General features: G+C 36.0%; 1 protein-coding gene across 50 annotated transcripts in view; it reads left to right on the top strand.

Annotated features, from left to right (window-relative positions):
• Positions 1-17410, top strand: part of EHBP1 (EH domain binding protein 1) — a 392290-nt gene that overhangs the window by 322988 nt on the left and 51892 nt on the right. For 36 of the 50 annotated variants that reach the window (XR_014081759.1, XR_014081760.1, XR_014081758.1 and 33 more), the window contains one exon: positions 9659-9806. Coding sequence is in view for 47 of the 50 variants with exons in the window: in XM_081588428.1 (XP_081444554.1) it covers positions 9659-9806 (148 nt within the window). In the remaining 3 variants the exon portion in view is untranslated. The remainder of the gene's footprint in view (positions 1-9658; positions 9807-17410) is intronic. The other 14 variants (XM_081588433.1, XM_081588426.1, XM_081588411.1 and 11 more) reach the window with 1 other exon arrangement.

Here is a 17410-nt window from a genome sequence, read left to right as displayed (position 1 = left end):
TTCAGCTCCTTTTTGCCTACAAAAGAGCAGCCAGACAACCAGCAAGAGGCCTTGGATGTAACACAAGGTGATACTTAGTCAGCCATTCTTCTTTTTTTCTTATAATTTTTTTAAACTAAGAAGTTATCAATTTCACAAAGAAAAGAGAAATTAAATTATCAAAGAGCCCCTTTTGGAGGCCCAAACTATTTTCATTAGTTCTGCTAATGTAATTTGAAGTTTTCAAAAACACAAAATAATTGTTTTTATGATCCTAAAAATAATTCTTTTTAGAGAAATATAGTACTACTAGAAACTCATATATATTAGTTTAATGAATGAGAGAAAATGGTTACTGGCTTAGAATATAAAACTTTATATCCCAGATTGCTTCCAGATACTGAAAGAAAAGGCTCATTTAGCAACATTAACTTGATCATACACTCTTATGTTTAGAATTCTTTATTTTTACAGCACTCGGGCAAAACAAATGCTACATTAAAAATGACCATTTCTGTATCTGGAAACAAAGAGCTCTGTTTTTTAAAACTCAAGTATGATATATTCAGTTTTGTGAAATGAATACTAATGAAATATAAATTCTTAAAATGCATTTCTGTTTTTTCTGAACTAATTCTCTTATACTTTCTGTTCATATATTATAAATAGATCTCAAACTTAAAATTCATAGTCTGTTTAATATTTTGCCTATGTATTTTAAACAAATCCAAAATTTAGTAGTTACTACAAAAATAAATGTAATCCCCAGGGTTGATCAAAGATTTAATCTGACCAGATGGGGCAAACTTGAGAAAGATTTTGACTTTCCACTCTGTTTTGCAACAAGAAAGGCTGATTTTTTTCTTTCTTTCTTTCTTTGTTAGAGAAACAGAGATCAGGCCATCCCCAGAGAAATGAGCAGGTGTGGCCATTTATAAGCATGTCTGCTTATATTACAAACCAGCATAAGAAAAGTTTGAAATGGGTTGAAAAGATCTGCTAAACAGTTTTAATGTTTTACTCTAAATCCTATTTATTCAGTCAAGAACTGATCAAGCTGGCAGGAAAATATCTAGTCTACCCAAACCTTTAAAGATCTTGTAATTTTATTTTTTATTTTTATCTTTGGTTGCAAGTGAATAGGTGCACTTTGGTAATCCTTGCCTCTGGACAAGCACAAATTTTTTTTGTCCTTTCTGAATGCCTAATAACAGAGCTTTCCTTCCTGTCTAATGATGAAAGGGTGGCAGTCAAGTTCTTTCTCTTATTTTATAAAACTGAGGAATTTCACAGACCATTTTGAGAAGAGAATCCAATGAAATATCAGCAGTACTAAGTAAAGCCCTTGAAAAAATTTAGATAAGTTAAAATGTATTTAGCCCAAGTAATAGAAGTTCATTTACTTAAACTATGAAAACACTGAAGAACACAAGTAAGCACAGGATATTGTGTTGTTAAGGGAGTTAAAGGACATGGAATATGGGTTTGTTGGTAGAAATACTCTGCTTTGTTCTGTTATAAATACAGATTTACAAAGACTAAAGATGCAAACTATGTTGAAATAACATATTTGTAGATTTTGTAAAAGCCTATTTCATGATAATGTGTGTAGACATGTTTCTTAAATAGAAAGCCTTCTCAATCTATAGTTTTCAACTGACTGAATAAAAATATCTAATGTTATAAAAGACACCCTTGGGTGGGTAATGATCTCAGCAGCTACACTGACAGTTTCTCATGTTTTAATTCACCTTCACAAATCCATGGCATCATTTTTTGGCTAAAGTAATGTCAGTCAGTGACATTTGCGGCAAGTGTCAAAAGGACCCCCCATGGCAGCCATTTTTATTTGATTCTTAAGATCCAAAGGCTGCTGAAAGAACAATTGAATAAAGTTGAGGGTTGGAGAAGCTTGATTTTCTTGTTCTCTGTGAAATGAAACTCTAGTCTTTTTCTTCCTCTTCCTCTTAAAAGCAAAAGTCTGCTAGGGGGTTGTAGCTGCGTCAAAGCCGCTGGGATGCCACTGCTGATCACTTTAATTACTACGACTAAGGGGGATAAAATTAAAAGTAGCACCATTGAAGCAGTGGAAGAAAGCTTGCCTAGATGTCGGTGAACTGTGAAATATAAAAATTGCATACCAATACGTTTTTATGGAAAGGAAACAAGGAATTACATTACTTATTCTTGAAGAGTTTGTCCTTAAATTGTCAAGTTTTACTAGTGCGTCTATCTATGGCAGATTGTAGACCATTTTAGAGCGATAAGGAAAATAGTATCTTGAAGACATGTTGTGAAAATATTTTTTCAGTTTATGTCCAAAGTGGTTAGTTATGATCCGTCTTCTATATTTGAATATTTAAATCCGTTGTGTTGAAATACAAGCTTTTTGTACCATAACAGGACTTTCGCCTTATTCTGAAGATGTTAGGTAAGAGGAAAGTGGAGCTTAAATGTACCACATTGAGCACTTTTCTGAAGGCTTATAATTTAAGGTCAAGAACGTAAGTTTTAAATGAATATAAATAAGTTAATTTCTCTTTACCTCTCTGTTTTCAGTAGCACAAAGGGGCATTTAACCTTATTTGTATAGCCCAAAAGTAAGTAAAAAACTGTTGTTGTTTTTTTAATCACAACAGCAATAGGGCTTCAGACAAATTTTCTGAACACCAATAATATAATAGATAGGACCAGCCCTTTGAAATCAGACAGACACTGATTTTAATTCTTACTGTGCCATTTACAAGATGTATGACCTTGGGCAGTATATTTAAGTGCAATTCCATTTCTGTGAAACCAGAGTGACATTGGTTACCTCAGAGTGGTGAATGGTAAATGAGACAACACCTGTGAACACACTGCACAGGCACGCAGCCAGTATTTACTCAAAAATATAGCTTCCCTCTAAAGAGTATATCCATGTTACAAAAGCTCGAATGTCCTATATATCAGTCTAACTCTCTTAATAATACTGTACAGAACAAGGTAAATGTCATCAGACCCATTCTTAAAAATAGGAAGCCTGCTTCAATTTATTTAAGTTTATTTAGACTAGGCAGATAAATGAAAGATAGATAGGTTTCCTATGTATTGAATTTTTCAAATGTAATTTTTAATGACAGTAGTCTTCTAAGTTACTTACATTGCATCCCATTGAAAAGATTCCTTTATTTTTTTCAGCAGATTTGGTAAACAGATGACTTATTTACAGCTGTGAGTCACTGTCTTCCTTTGAATGCAGAAAGGTGAAAACAGATAACACATTTCTGTATTTGAATAGTTTTAGGCAAACCATCATTGTCAGAAATACTCAAATCTACAAACATACAAAAATAATGAAGTAATCATCATCCTTACTCTCTGGTCACTTTATTCCTTTGACATAAACAATATGTTTCTTTTAAGTAAAAGATACAAAGATTTTGTACTATCTATTCTTTAAATAATAATGTAAAAACTGACTTAATGAAGCTTCTATGTAAAAATTAAGATGAAATAGTTTTATATATAAGGAATCTGGAAATTAGTAATACTATCAGTTAAATTGTTACATAATCAATTGCTGTAATTACAAGCTTTTCCTTGTGACCTTAACAATTAACTTCTATTTTCTCAGTTGGCTCTTTGTCTTAAGAGAACTTAATGGGTGAGAAAACAAACAGCACAGATATGCCATCCCACTGGAGAGCTCTAGGCCCAAGCAAAATTGTCTCTGTGGTGTTAGGACATTAGTAGAAAAGTAAATCAAGGCAATCTGATAGGGAACTAGAATTCTGTCAATCAGGCTCAAGATTTTGTGCTGTGTCCATAAACTTTGTTTACTGTAGGGTTTTATGAGTTGTAACCTGCCCTTGCAGTGTGTTAATGAGACTAAATCTTGGTTCTTGAGAATTGAATTACAGCACACCTCTGGGCTAATGGTTATAAACAGAAAGTCCCATTAGGGCTGCATTCTGATTTGTTCATTTGCATTTTTTTCTATTGTGTGGAGAACAATGACAGGTAAATAAGTACAAACAAGCAATTTACATGGAAATTGATAAAGTGTGCTTAATTAGTATTTAGAGTTGGTTTTATTAATGATTGTCTGCTTTAAATTTCACTCTTGGTAAGATCTCAGAAACATTTGAAGATGGGAGTATTATTGGAAGAGGAGAAGAAAATGGTAGCTGGTAAGAAAAAGCTGGGTTCTCATTTCATATTCAGAAAGGTAGAATCATTTATTTCATTTTTATGCAGTTAAGATGACCCAAGACCACTTCATCTTAGTCTGAGTCACCAAATTCCAACTCTGCAAGAAGTTATTACTCATGCAGTGAAATTCACTTAAACCTAGTTGCCTGAGGCGTATCAAATAATGGTTTTTATTAGTGTTCTTAACTTTTCTTAAATTTGAAAGATGAAAGTTTAGTAAAAAGCTCAATTTTCCTCAGTTGGTTATGTAATTTGGTACTTTTGGGGATCAAATAGTTTGGAGGTTAAGAGCAGGGCCCTGTAGTCAAACAGACCAGGGTTGGACTCCGAGCTCTAACATCAGTTCTAGCTGTGAGATCTTGGAACTCTAAAAGTAAATATTCTCATTGGTACAAATTGGGTTGTAAAAATTAAATGCAATCATCATGTATGTAAAGCACTTAGCACATAAAAGCTCAAGAAATATGAATAGCCATCACCAAAATCACTGTTATCAAGCCTGCCTTTCCTTTTATTTTCTAAGTTTAGAAATACTAATAATAAACAGGATTTTTGTGTATTATTATTGCATCTTCAGTTTCACTCTACCCAGTGTATACTACTCCTCTAACTACAAATAAGTCTGCCTCTCTAAATATTAAGAAAATTTCTCTTGAATGTTAGCTCTTGTCTTTTGCCCCTACCACAACCATCCAACCCAGAAACCTGTCATCTCATCTCTTTCTTCCTTTCCCCCAAGACTTTTTAAAAATAACTTTTATTACAAAGGTAGTGTGGTTATATTATAGAAAGTTAGAAAATGAAGAGAAATTGAAGAAACCAAAAATATCACATTTCCATACCCTGATAGCTCCACCATGACAACTTTGTAAATAACCTTCCAGGTCTGCATATATATTTTGCCAAAAAGGCAAAATTAAGTTATTAATGTATAAACTATTTTTTCAGTCATTGTATTTTCTCTCATTTAATACTACGATTATATTCAGATTTATTTAATTGATTCAACAGTGTCCTTTACAGCTGGTTTATCCAACTGGTGTCTAACCCAGGACTATACATTGCATCTGCTCAGGTCCCTTTTATTGGTGGGGATGGTGATTGGTTAGTTGGTTTTTGTTGTGTATTTGTTTTTATAACTCTCTCTTATTAAAATGACCAGGTCAGTTAGCCTGAACATCCCACTTCCTAGGTTTGTTTGCTTCCTTGTGTGTCATGTATCATGTTTCTCTATCCCCTGTGTTTATGATAAACTGGAGATTATATCTAAAGGCTTGGTAGATTCACTTTAGACATTTGGGCTAGAATATTATAGGTGGTGCTTGCTTCATGTGCTTCACATCAAAAAACATGTTACATATGGTGAACTCAACATTAGAGATGCTAAGATTGACCATTAGAGTAGTGCTTTCTAATCCCTGATCTAGTTCTGATCTCTCCATTTAAAATTGGGTTTTCCTCTTACAACCAGGAAATAATCTATATGGTATTACTTAATTAACCACATGATCTAATTGTTAATGTGTAAAACAATCCCAAACGTAATGGTCTAAAATTATTTTTATTCTCACAGATTCTGTGGGTCAGGATTTCAGATAGGGTACAGTGTGTGTGCTTTGTCTCTGTTCCACACTGTCTGGAGTCTCAGTTGGGGAGACTTGAGCAGTTGGAAGTGACCCAAAATGGCTAAAGGCTGAGATTCTGAGGAAGCCTTTATTCACATGTCTGATACGTGAACTCAGAAGACTCAAGACTGAACTTGGCTGGGAATGCGAACTAGTGCACCTGCATATAGCTTGGGATTCTCACAACATGACAGCTGGATTCCCAGAACATGTAAAATGCAAGAATTTCAAGAGAACTGGGCAAAAGGGTATAGCCTTTTCTAACCCAGCCTTGGAAGTCACCTTCAACACTTCTACTTTCTGTTGATTATATACAAGTCACTTATGCTAGCCCATACGCAAGGGGAAGAGAATTAAATATGTCACCTCTTGATAAGGAAATAGCAAGGTCACACTGCAGAAAGTTTGTAGGATGAGAAATACTGTCATGGCCACCTTTGGAAAATATGTAATATAAATATCCAGTTTCCCATCAAATATTTTCTTAAGAGCTTTAATAATAGTTCATAAGCCTTGCTAGAATCAGTCATTCTTTTATGAATGGAAAAGTTTCATTTTTTTTTAAATTTTACCTTTTTTAAAATTATTATTATAGCTGGCATCATTTTCTAAAGTAGAGCTTTCTGTCATGTCATTAACTGGGCTATTTAGTTGCCCTAGTCATGTATGGATGTGAGAGTTGGACTGTGAAGAAAGCTGAGCACTGAAGAATTGATGCTTTTGAACTGTGGTGTTGGAGAAGACTCTTGAGAGTCCTGTGGACTGCAGGGAGAGCCAACCAGTCCATCCTAAAGGAGATCGGTCCTGGGTGTTCATTGGAAGGACTGATGTTGAAGCTGAAACTCCAATACTTTGGCCACCTCATGCGAAGAGTTGACTCATTGGAAAAGACCCTGATGCTGGGAAGGATTGGGGGCAGGAGGAGAAGGGGATGACAGAGGATCAGATGGCTGGATGGCGTCACCGACTCAATGGACATGGGTTTGGGTGGACTCCAGGAGTTGGTGATGGACAGGGAGGCATGATGTGCTGCGATTCATGGGGTCGCAAAGAGTCGGACACGACTGAACCACTGAACTGAACTGAAACTTCAGTTCCCACTGGAAAGACAGGATACGTGCTTGATTTTTTTTTCTCCAATTACTAATTTTGGGGAAATCTCTTTTTTAAAATTATTTATTTATTTATTTGGCTATGCCAGATTTCAGTTGCAGCACACTAGATTTTCAGTCTTCGTTGCAGCACTTGGGATCTTTAGTTGCAGCATGTGAACTCTTAGTTCCGGTATGTGGGATACACTTCTCCAACCAGGGATCAAACCTGGGCCTCCTGCTTTGGGACCGCGGAGTCCCAGCTGCTGGACCACCAGGAAGTCCCAGGAAGTTCTATTAAAAGCACCCTCAGATGAGTTTATATATCCTTCTAAGAACTTTTTGAATGTCATAATGAATTGATGAATTTTCACTGATTCATTGTATGATTTCATTGATTATTCAATTCACTGCAGTCATTGTTTGTGTGTTTGTTTGATACTGAATTGTTTCACTTTGCCCACTGGGAGCTTCAAGCTTGTCTCTGGGTCCATTCGATACCCCTATTAATCTACCCTCATTAATTTTGACAGCTCTCAGTTCTAGCCATCTCAAAATTTGTGAACAGTTACCTAGGCTTGAACTCCATCAATCTAGTGCCTACCCCTCTCTCTAATGCTATTACCTACCAAGTTTGATGCCCTTTTTAAACATTCAGACTTATTAACCTCTAACATTTACTACAGTTGATTTTTCCCTTTTTCATGAAAGCCTCTTCGTCTTTGATACTCAGGATGTATCAGTGTCACAGTTCTCATCCTCTTCCTTCTCTGTCTCCTTTTCCTATTTTTACCTAAATATAGATGTTTTCCATGATTTAGTTAGTAGGTCTTATTTTTCTCTACAGTACTTCTTCAGGTGATTTCGTGTATTCCTGTCACTTTAGCTGTTAGCTCTGTAGTCATAGTTTGACTTCACTTTCTAGCATCATTTTCGCTTCCCAACTACTTACATCTTGACTCAAATGTCCAACCAGCCTCTCAAATCTAGTCTATCTTACCGCAGGCTTCCAGCCTTTTCCTCTTATAATTCATCTTGGTTTTTCTATTTCTATTTTTAATGCCACAGTTCTAGTTACCCAAGTTTAAAACTTCTGAGTCAGCTTTTTTCTTCCGTCTACCTCTAATCAGTTACCAAGAATTGGTACAGATACTAGTTCTAGATCTGATGTATTTCTTACATTTGTCTCCTTCCATTCCCATTACCACTATCCCATTTCTGAATCTCATTATAGCTTCCTTGTCGTGTTTATAAGAGCCTCCTAAGTACTCTCTTTCCAGTCCCTCTATGCCAACCTATTTTATACATTGTTGTTAAATGTACACCTCTGGTTGATCATTCCCCTTGGTGGGGGGCAGGGGAGAGTTACACACAAAAGCAAACTTCTTTCTTCTGAACTCTTCATGCGTTTTGATCGCACCTCCTTATTGTGGCTGTCTTATCTTTCCCTCTGTATTATAAGCTTTGTGAGTATAAATTATAAATTTTCATGCTTGAAATTTCTGTAGCAAGTACCAAGCACCAGGGTGTGTACTAAGGACCACAGATACAAAGATAAGTCAAATCTAGCTCCTGCCTTTGAGTGGCTCAATTCTACTGAGAAGGAGGCATTTGTGCAGTTGTAACTTGATATGTAGTGTTTTAAAAAGTAATCACATGCACTACACACACACACACACACACACACACACACACACTACTGTAGCAACAGAGAAGAAGGAGAACTTCTTTCCACCAGCAAGGAGGACAAAAGAGTAGTCAGAGAAGTTTAGTGGATTTAAAGTGAATCTTGAAGAATGAGTAGGAGTTAAATAGATGAGAGAAGAACTTTCCAGGAAGATGACATGATATATTCATTTCAAATCCACGGATGCATGAAACCACATGATACAAACAATTTGTATAAATAGATGTGAGGTTTAATAGAGATTGGAAGAGGTTAAGAGAAGGTAACTACAGATATGTTGGGGCCAGATTATTTCAGGCTTTGTTTTGTCATAATAATAATGCCTTATATCATATACTTTCCAGTTAACAAAGCAATTTCACATTGATTATTTGCAATTCATAATAACCTGTTTTTAGGAGGCAAAACCTAATTTATTTAATTCTCTGTCATTTTTAGTTATTTCAAATACCAAAACCCACACTAGATTTTACTTTTTCTTTTCAGTGTGTGTCTGGCGGGGAGAGTAGAAATGGGGATAGTAGTACATCAGTATCTAATTCTGATTTTAAAACTATCAACAATAACTGAGGAACTAAGCACCAGGTAGCCTGCTGTAGCCCCCTAAAAATACTGTTTTCTATATTTGATCAACATGATGTAGCAGCATTTTCTGTCAAAAATTTCGTTTAGCCAGAGCTGTATGCCTTTACTAGAAACGTGCAAGTTAAATTTTAATCTTAAAAAAAGAACGTATTAATTGAAATTCTGTTTTCAGTATTGTGACTTTTTTCCTAAAAGCCCAGTTATTTTATTAATAGTTGATCCTGCTACTTTCTCAGTAATTATATTGCCAAACATTCTTTAAAGGCTACTTTGAATTTTTAACAGACATTTTAATACAATAATTTGTAAATGTTTTTAAAAATCTGATTCTTGGATGTCTTTTAAAAATGGTGTGACATCCAACTGATACAGAGCATCCTATTTATAATGTGGGCCAAGCACCATGCTGTAAACCAGTTACTATCATGATGATCAGATTGAAAATGAAATTGCATTTCTGTCAATTACTGAGTTGGCAACTGTTCAATATATCTTAGCAGCAAGATGAAGAGCGACGTCGGCAGCTGAGAGAGAGAGCTCGTCAGCTAATAGCAGAAGCTCGATCTGGAGTGAAGATGTCAGAACTTCCCAGCTATGGTGAAATGGCTGCCGAAAAGTTGAAAGAAAGGTCAAAGACATCTGGAGGTGAGTTTAAGAATCTTGTATCATATTCTACAGACAACCCAGAAATCTGCGATGGACCTTTCGGGACATTTTATTCTTGCTTCAAAATGTTGTGCATCAAATACATAAAGTTTCTAACATGTTGGTGTGTTGCTAAAAACTTAAAGAAAACATAGTAAATCAGAAGATGACTATTGCCGTTTTCAAAATCAACTCTTTGACTTAATTTTTAACAACTCAGGAAGTACTATGATTATGATTAAGTATGATTAGTACTCGAGAAATACCAAGAATATGATTTAGGAGAAAACTCTGACAGGCCTTAGTTTGTGATTCCCCATGATGCCTCATTAATTGTATTAGAATGAGTAAAATGCAATCAAGTCCTCAGCATCTGGATCACAAGACTTGTTAGTGGAGAGCTTTGGCATGAGAGATTTTCACTTTGAACCAGATCTTCAGAAAGTAGCTGTAACAATGTTTCCAGCACTATAACCTGACATGTAAGAATTATTAATAAGTCCCATATGCATTTCTCTTAGTCTTCTTATTTGAAGAGGGTCTTTTTCAATATCTGTAGAAATTTTTCTAAGCTTGATGTTGAAACAAGGACATGTATATATATATATGTATATATATATATATATACATATAATTAAAGGGAATTTAAATTTTACCTCTTAGTGCTCAATTTGGGCACTTTTAACTTGAAACTTTTTGTATTTTTATTTTAGTAGTATATTCAAGAGGGCTTTTTTATTTCAAAGATACCAGAACATGCCAGGTACTTGTTCTGAGTTAATCTTAAATGCTAAGATCACTGGAGAGTAGGCAAGTGAGGACTCGAATAAAACCTTAGAGACCTGAAACAAAGGAAACTATTTCTAGGTCAGTAATAAGTTTCTTCATAGTAAACTGAAAGTTACTGCTGTTATTTCTAATTGATCCTTTGTATTAAAATCTTACTGTTGTAGAGCATTCCAGCAAATGCCTATAGTGTGTTACCGTCCATCCCCATATATTTGAATGCTGCTTTCCCAAATAGCTATGTATCTGCCCATCTGGTGTTCTCAGAATGTTTGTTTCTTAGTTAAGTCTTTCATCTTACCTTTTCAACTCCTGTCATTCAAAATTTTTATTAACAGTTTCTATACTCACTGCTAAAGTTTTATAGTGATGGCAGTAACCACTCACAGCTACATGTATATAATGCTGTTATAATTTGCTTTCATTTATTATTAGTAACAAGACGTTTCTTTGATATCATAGAAATTCCAGATATTCTAAGTAAACCTTAGATGTCCCTGCCTCCTTGTATCTCAGAATGATTAAAAAAAAAAAAGCCTCATATTCTTGACCCTCCAGATAGACTGTCCTAAAACTACTGATACTATCTCCATGTGACATTGTAAACCCATAGAAGAGTAAACATAAAATAGAGAGGCATCCACTGTCTCTTTTAATTTTTTTTTCCTGACAGGGAGCAGATAACAATGCTAAATGAGTTGTAAACTCTGGGAAGACAAAGGATTAAAATTTTCTGATTAAGGGTATGGGGTGAGTCAGCTATGTAATTGGTCTTCTCTCTATAATCCAATCCCAGTTGAGGCTAAGCAAGAACTAGACTAGGTAGAGAGACTTAGTCAGTGTTACAACCCCCAAATGGGTAGCTTCCCAGCTTGGTAACTAGGGAAAGTGAAGACCTGATTTTGCCATCATTCAACAGTCAACAAAGTGAGTAAAGAACAAGTGAGGATTGGATCTCTGAAACTAACAAAGAAATACAGACTAGAAAAGGAAAAGCCAGATGGAATGAAGATGGGACAGGGTTCAGCAGATGACTTATGAGAACCTGCTGAAGAGTCTAGACTCTTCCCTAAGAAGATCAAGGTGATCAGGGCCCATTTCTCTCATAGACCATACCATACCTTGAATGTTGGAAGTGGCCACATATCAGATGGTAGGCTCTTAATCAGAGCTAAAGTTGACCTTCAAGCGGTGCAGACCTATTCCTTGACCTCAATGGTGGATATTGGTCTGTCTTCATAAAGGTGTATGGATCTGACTAGGTCTGCTCTGGCATCAAAGCCTAAGCTGAAGCTTTCAAGGCCAGAATGGGAGAGACCTTTAGGTCAAGGGAAAGGGTAAGATTCCTTCTTAGAATTCAACCATTCATACATACACATGTATCTATTTAGTGGTGCCAGCCATTGTGTTGGGCCAGGATTTGGCAAACTTCCTAGAAAGGGCCAGAGTGAATTTTTATAGGCTTTGCAGGCCATATGTTCTCTCTCTTAACTGCTTGACTCTGCCCTTGTAGTCTGAAAGCAAGCTTGAACAATATGTAAATTAATGGGCATGCCTGTTATTTACCCTGAAAGGGTGGTAGGCTGGATTTTGCCCCCATGCTATAGTTTGCTGGCATTTACATAGCAAATTAGAACTTCTCTTGATTTCACAAGAGTCTAATTCCTAAATGAAAAGGACCCTATCGGGTTGATAAGTCAGGAAAAACAATTAACAAATTAGTGTCCACTCTTCCACTGTCTAATGGGAATTACCAAATCTGAATAAGGAATGGTGCAACATGAGAGAGAAATGTGTAGGGACCAGACTAGATGATGGACTAGAGAGGGAATTTTTTGGAAACAGTGGTCCAGAGTGACAAAGAAGAGGGAGTAGTCAAGAGCTGAAATAATAAGGTGAAAGCACAACCTAGGGGATGTGTTGAACTTGATACTCAGACTCATTGCCTGAACCTATTTAAAATGCTTGCTTTTTTCCATTCTCAGCAGCCAGCCTCAGTGAGGAAGGGAAACTTGCTAAGTTTGAGGTGAGGTGTCATGAGCCTCAGGTGTTCACAGAAAATATTTGCAAGTTATTTTAGGTCTCTGAAGCCAGGTATCCAAGCATGCCACTTGCATCCTATTTCAACCAGAAATAGCCTAATTCTTGTGAAATAACAGAACCCGTCCAAGGAGCTACAGCTTAGCTTTTACTTATTCTCCTCTTGAAATAATTTGAAGGCTTAGAAGAGAGTCAGTGATATTGTGGTATACTACATGTGTTTTTTCAATTTTTGCTTTATTTTTTTGCTTGTAGACCTATCACAGCCTTACTTATGGGTTAATTTATTATATTGATCTTACTTGGCAAAGTACAGTTGTTTGGGGCCAAAGTGTGACATTTTCATTTTTAGTTATGTGGTATTGTGGTCAGAGAATATGGCCTGAATTTCTGCTTTGAGAATTAAAAAGTTTTTATTTTGGCCAAACAAATGTTGCATTTTTATTAGTGGTCCATGGGCACTTGCAAGGAGGGTGTATGTCTAATTTGAAGATAATATTGTATCTATTATATATTACATGGTATATATTATATAGATTTTATATATTTATGTATACTTAAATCTGTGTATATTTTATGTCATATCTATGATACCTATCATATCATATATATGATATTTTATGTCATATCTATTTATCTTTATTCTGTAGTTTATTGGTTTGGTTTGAGTTAGGTTAGAGTCATTTAACTTTTTTTAAAGGGCTCATTTAACTATTAAGAAGACATTTTTGCCCCTCATTGATTTAGATGGAATAGTATACTTTGTTTTTGGATTTCAAATAGATAAATGAAAATTAAAAAATTTTACCCATGAGATTGTTTGCCTGCATTAACCTTATTTCAGTTATGGTAGATAGATTTGTCTAAATTTGTTCAACGAAAATAAAATCTTACAGGTCTTCAGTAATTTTTATTTTCAACTTTCATTAATAATATATTTGTATTCAGTTCAGTTCAGTTCAGTTCAGTCGCTCAGTCGTGTCCGACACTTTGCGACCCCATGAATCGCAGCACGCCAGGCCTCTCTGTCCATCACCAAATCCCGGAGTCCACCCAAACCCATGTCCATCGAGTCAGTGATGCCATCCAACCATCTCATCCTCTGTCATCCCCTTCTCCTCCTGCCCCCAATCCTACCCAGCATCAGGGTCTTTTCCAATGAGTCAACTCTTTGTATGAGGTGGCCAAAGTATTGGAGTTTCAGCTTCAACATCAGTCCTTCCAATGAACACCCAGGATTGATCTCCTTTAGGATGGATTGATTGGATCTCCTTGCAGTCCAAGGGACTCTCAAGAGTCTTCTCCAACACCACAGTTCAAAAGCATCAGTTCTGCGGCTCTCAGCTTTCTTCACCATCCAACTCTCACATCCATACATGACCACTGGAAAAACTATAGCCTTGACTAGACAGACTTTTGTTGGCATAGTAATGTCTCTGCTTTTAAATATGCTATCTAGGTTGGCCATAACCTTCCTTCCAAGGAGTAAGCATCTTTTAATTTCATGGCTGCTGTCACCATCAGCAGTGATTTTGGAGCCCAGAAAAATAAAGTCAGCCACTGTTTCCACTGTTTCCCCATCTATTTCCCATGAAATGATGGGACCAGATGCCATGATCTTAGTTTTTTTAACGTTGAGCTTTAATCCAACTTTTTCACTCTCCTCTTTCACTTTCATCAAGAGGCTCTTTAGTTCTTCTTCACTTTCTGCCATAAGGGTGGTGTCATCTGCATATCTGAGGTTATTGATATTTCTCCCCGCAATCTTGATTCCAGCTTGTGTTTCTTCCAGCCCAGCATTTCTCATGATGTACTCTGCATATAAGTTAAATAAGCAGGGTGACAATATACAGCCTTGACATACTCCTTTTTCTATTTGGAACCAGTCTGTTGTTCCATGTCCAGTTCTAACTGTTGCTTCCTGACCTGCATACAGATTTCTCAAGAGACAGGTCAGATGGTCTGGTATTTCCATCTCTTTCAGAATTTTCCACAGTTTATTGTGATCCACACAGTCAAAGGCTTTGGCATAGTCAATAAAGCAGAAATGGATGTTTTTCTGGAACTCTCTTGCTTTTTCGATGATCCAGTGGATATTGGCAATTTGATCTCTGGTTCCTCTGCCTTTTCTAAAACCAGCTTGAACATCTGGAAGTTCACGGTTCACGTATTGCTGAAGCCTGGCTTGGAGAATTTTGAGCATACTTTACTAGCGTGTGAGATGAGTGCAATTTGTATTGTTTTCTATCATTTGTTTGATTTTTATAGGATAACTTTACAAGTTATAAATTTTACAGGGCGCCTTCAGTGAGAATTTTTAAATCATGATACAAATGAGGTATCTTATTCTGAAAATGTTTTTTTCTGGAAAGAAACAGTTTCATGTAAATGTAGGTGTTCTGTAAACTACCATTTTGTGTGAATATGTTTTTAAAGTAGCCTCAACTTCTTTTGTTTTTTAAGTGCAGATATTCTTTTTTTTTTCACTGTTACCCTATATTCAGACTTTTCATTCAGTTTATTTATAAATGATAAGTCTTAAATACTGGCCTTATTTCTGTGCTGTTAATCATAACATTGGGATCACCATTTTGCTTATGGTGCTATACAGTGTCAGTTGGAATGCATTGTCTCATTCCAGTGTATGTATAATCTCTTTCTGCCTTTTCCTACATACAGGCCATACTTATAAACCACCTTCTATTGTGTATTGTATCTCTAGTTTACTTTAGGCCACACTTACCTAGTGGGTTTTAAATGGTTAGCCTTAAAGATATATATAATCTGATATATATCATTATTGAATATGTAATATCTTAAGGACACACGCAAACACACATGTACTTTAGTTCTGCTAAAATTCATTTAGAGTATTTCGATAGGTATTAAGAAATGTGTAACAATAACTGTTGAAAAAAATTCAAGTGTTCATTGTAAAACTGAAGTCAGTGAATGGAAAGAAAGTGGAAATCTATTCTTAAGAAAACCTGAGCATTAGAGGAGGTCAAGTTTTACTCTTATCCTTCCCAAATAGTAATCTTTTTATCTAAGGTTAACAATACATTTATAAACTTTGAGTTAGCCTATTCAGCATTACTGGTGAGGGGTAGTATGGGTAGAGATTTCGTTTAGCCAGGAAATAAAATGAATGGCATCTGTTCAACATCACACATTATCCTGGCACTGTGTAAAGGGGTAATGACTATCCCACTGCATAACCCCAGGACCTGAAGTACCCATATCCAACCACTGTTCCAGACTTAGCTTCTTTTCATAACAATGCCATCCTTCTAGTCACTCTGTCTGGAGAGTCAGTGTTGACATCTGTCTCACTCTTCTCTCATCAGTATCCCTCCTCCAACTACCCAGTATCCAGTTGGTTTTCAAGTCATACCCACTCCCAATTATTTTATGATAGGTTAAGCTCTCCATACTACTTGCCTGGAGGTTATAACAGTCTCCAATATGGATTTCCTGCCTCCACCCTTTCTGTTCTCCAGGCCATCATCTTACTCAGCAATCTCGAACGAAGGGTGATGTCACATGGCTAGTATGCTCCTGTGTGCAATCCCTGGACCACTTTTTCTTTCACATATGAAGGCATATCAGAACGTAAGCAAGAGTAATATTTTAGGAATAATACTGGAGCTACTTTAATTCATAAAAAACATAAGCTTCAGTGCTTCTGTTACTAGTAATTATACATATTTCACAACTGATTACCATAAAACATTATGGTAGAAAACTGCTTATATAGACTGTTCTCAACTTAAACATCACATTGCCAATCATGTTTGACCAGCAAACCAGTGTCCCTCTGTTCCTACCAAGTAAAATCTTTTTACCTTTTAAGTCTTACTTATTATTTCACTTTAAGTGTGCTTGAGCCAAATATGACTTTACACCATTCTTTGAACATACACTACGCTTTTCTGCTCTCATGCCTGTAAAACTCTTCCCTCAATTGTACTTTTTTGAAATTCTTTTCATTTCTGAAGACTCAATTTAAAGGTTAGTGCTTCCAAAAAATAGTTCCTCCTGCTACTGGCAAAAGAATAATCTTTTCATCCTTTGAATTTGCTCCCTATCTTATTTTTACTTCATAACACTTAACTGTCCTACATAGTATTATAGTCATTTGTATGTATAACTTTCAGTCCCTGTGTTGGGAAGATCCCCTGGAGAAGGGATAGACTACCCACTCCAGTATTCTTGGGCTTCTCTGGTGGATCAGATGGTAAAGAATCTGCCTGCAATACCAGAGACCTGTGTTCAATCCCTTGGTTGGGAAGATCCCCTTGAGAAGGGAATGGCTACCCGGTCCAGTATTCTTACCTGGATAATTCCAGGGACAGAGGAGCCTGCTACAACCCATGGGGTCACAAAGGGTCGGACATGACTGAGTGACTTTCACTTATATATAACTTTAAGGTGGAATAGATGTCTTATAAAACTTGATACCTCTTCAACGTCTAGCAGTGTTTTGTAAATTGCAGTTTCAGTATACAATAGAAGTTTCTTGAATAAGTAAATGAATGAATGTTGAATTTTGTGCTTTCACTCTAGATTAATTATGGACAGTAGAAATCAATAGAGGCTGGTTGCAGGAACAAAATACCATACTCTAAAATCTATTGGTAGTAAAGTCTCTGACAGGAGGAAGTGTTCTGAACACTTCCTTGGTACTCAGGAAATATTTGTTCATTCATTTCCCTTAACTACAGAATTATTTAGAGAAGTATTTTTGAGAACAATGAAGGTAATGGTGCTTACTTTTA

This window comes from Giraffa tippelskirchi, chromosome 4 (genome assembly GCF_054371585.1).
Source record: "Giraffa tippelskirchi isolate mGirTip1 chromosome 4, T2T-mGirTip1v1.2.pri, whole genome shotgun sequence".
Classification (NCBI taxonomy): domain Eukaryota; kingdom Metazoa; phylum Chordata; class Mammalia; order Artiodactyla; family Giraffidae; genus Giraffa; species Giraffa tippelskirchi.
This window is presented reverse-complemented; position numbering and strand designations above follow the sequence as displayed.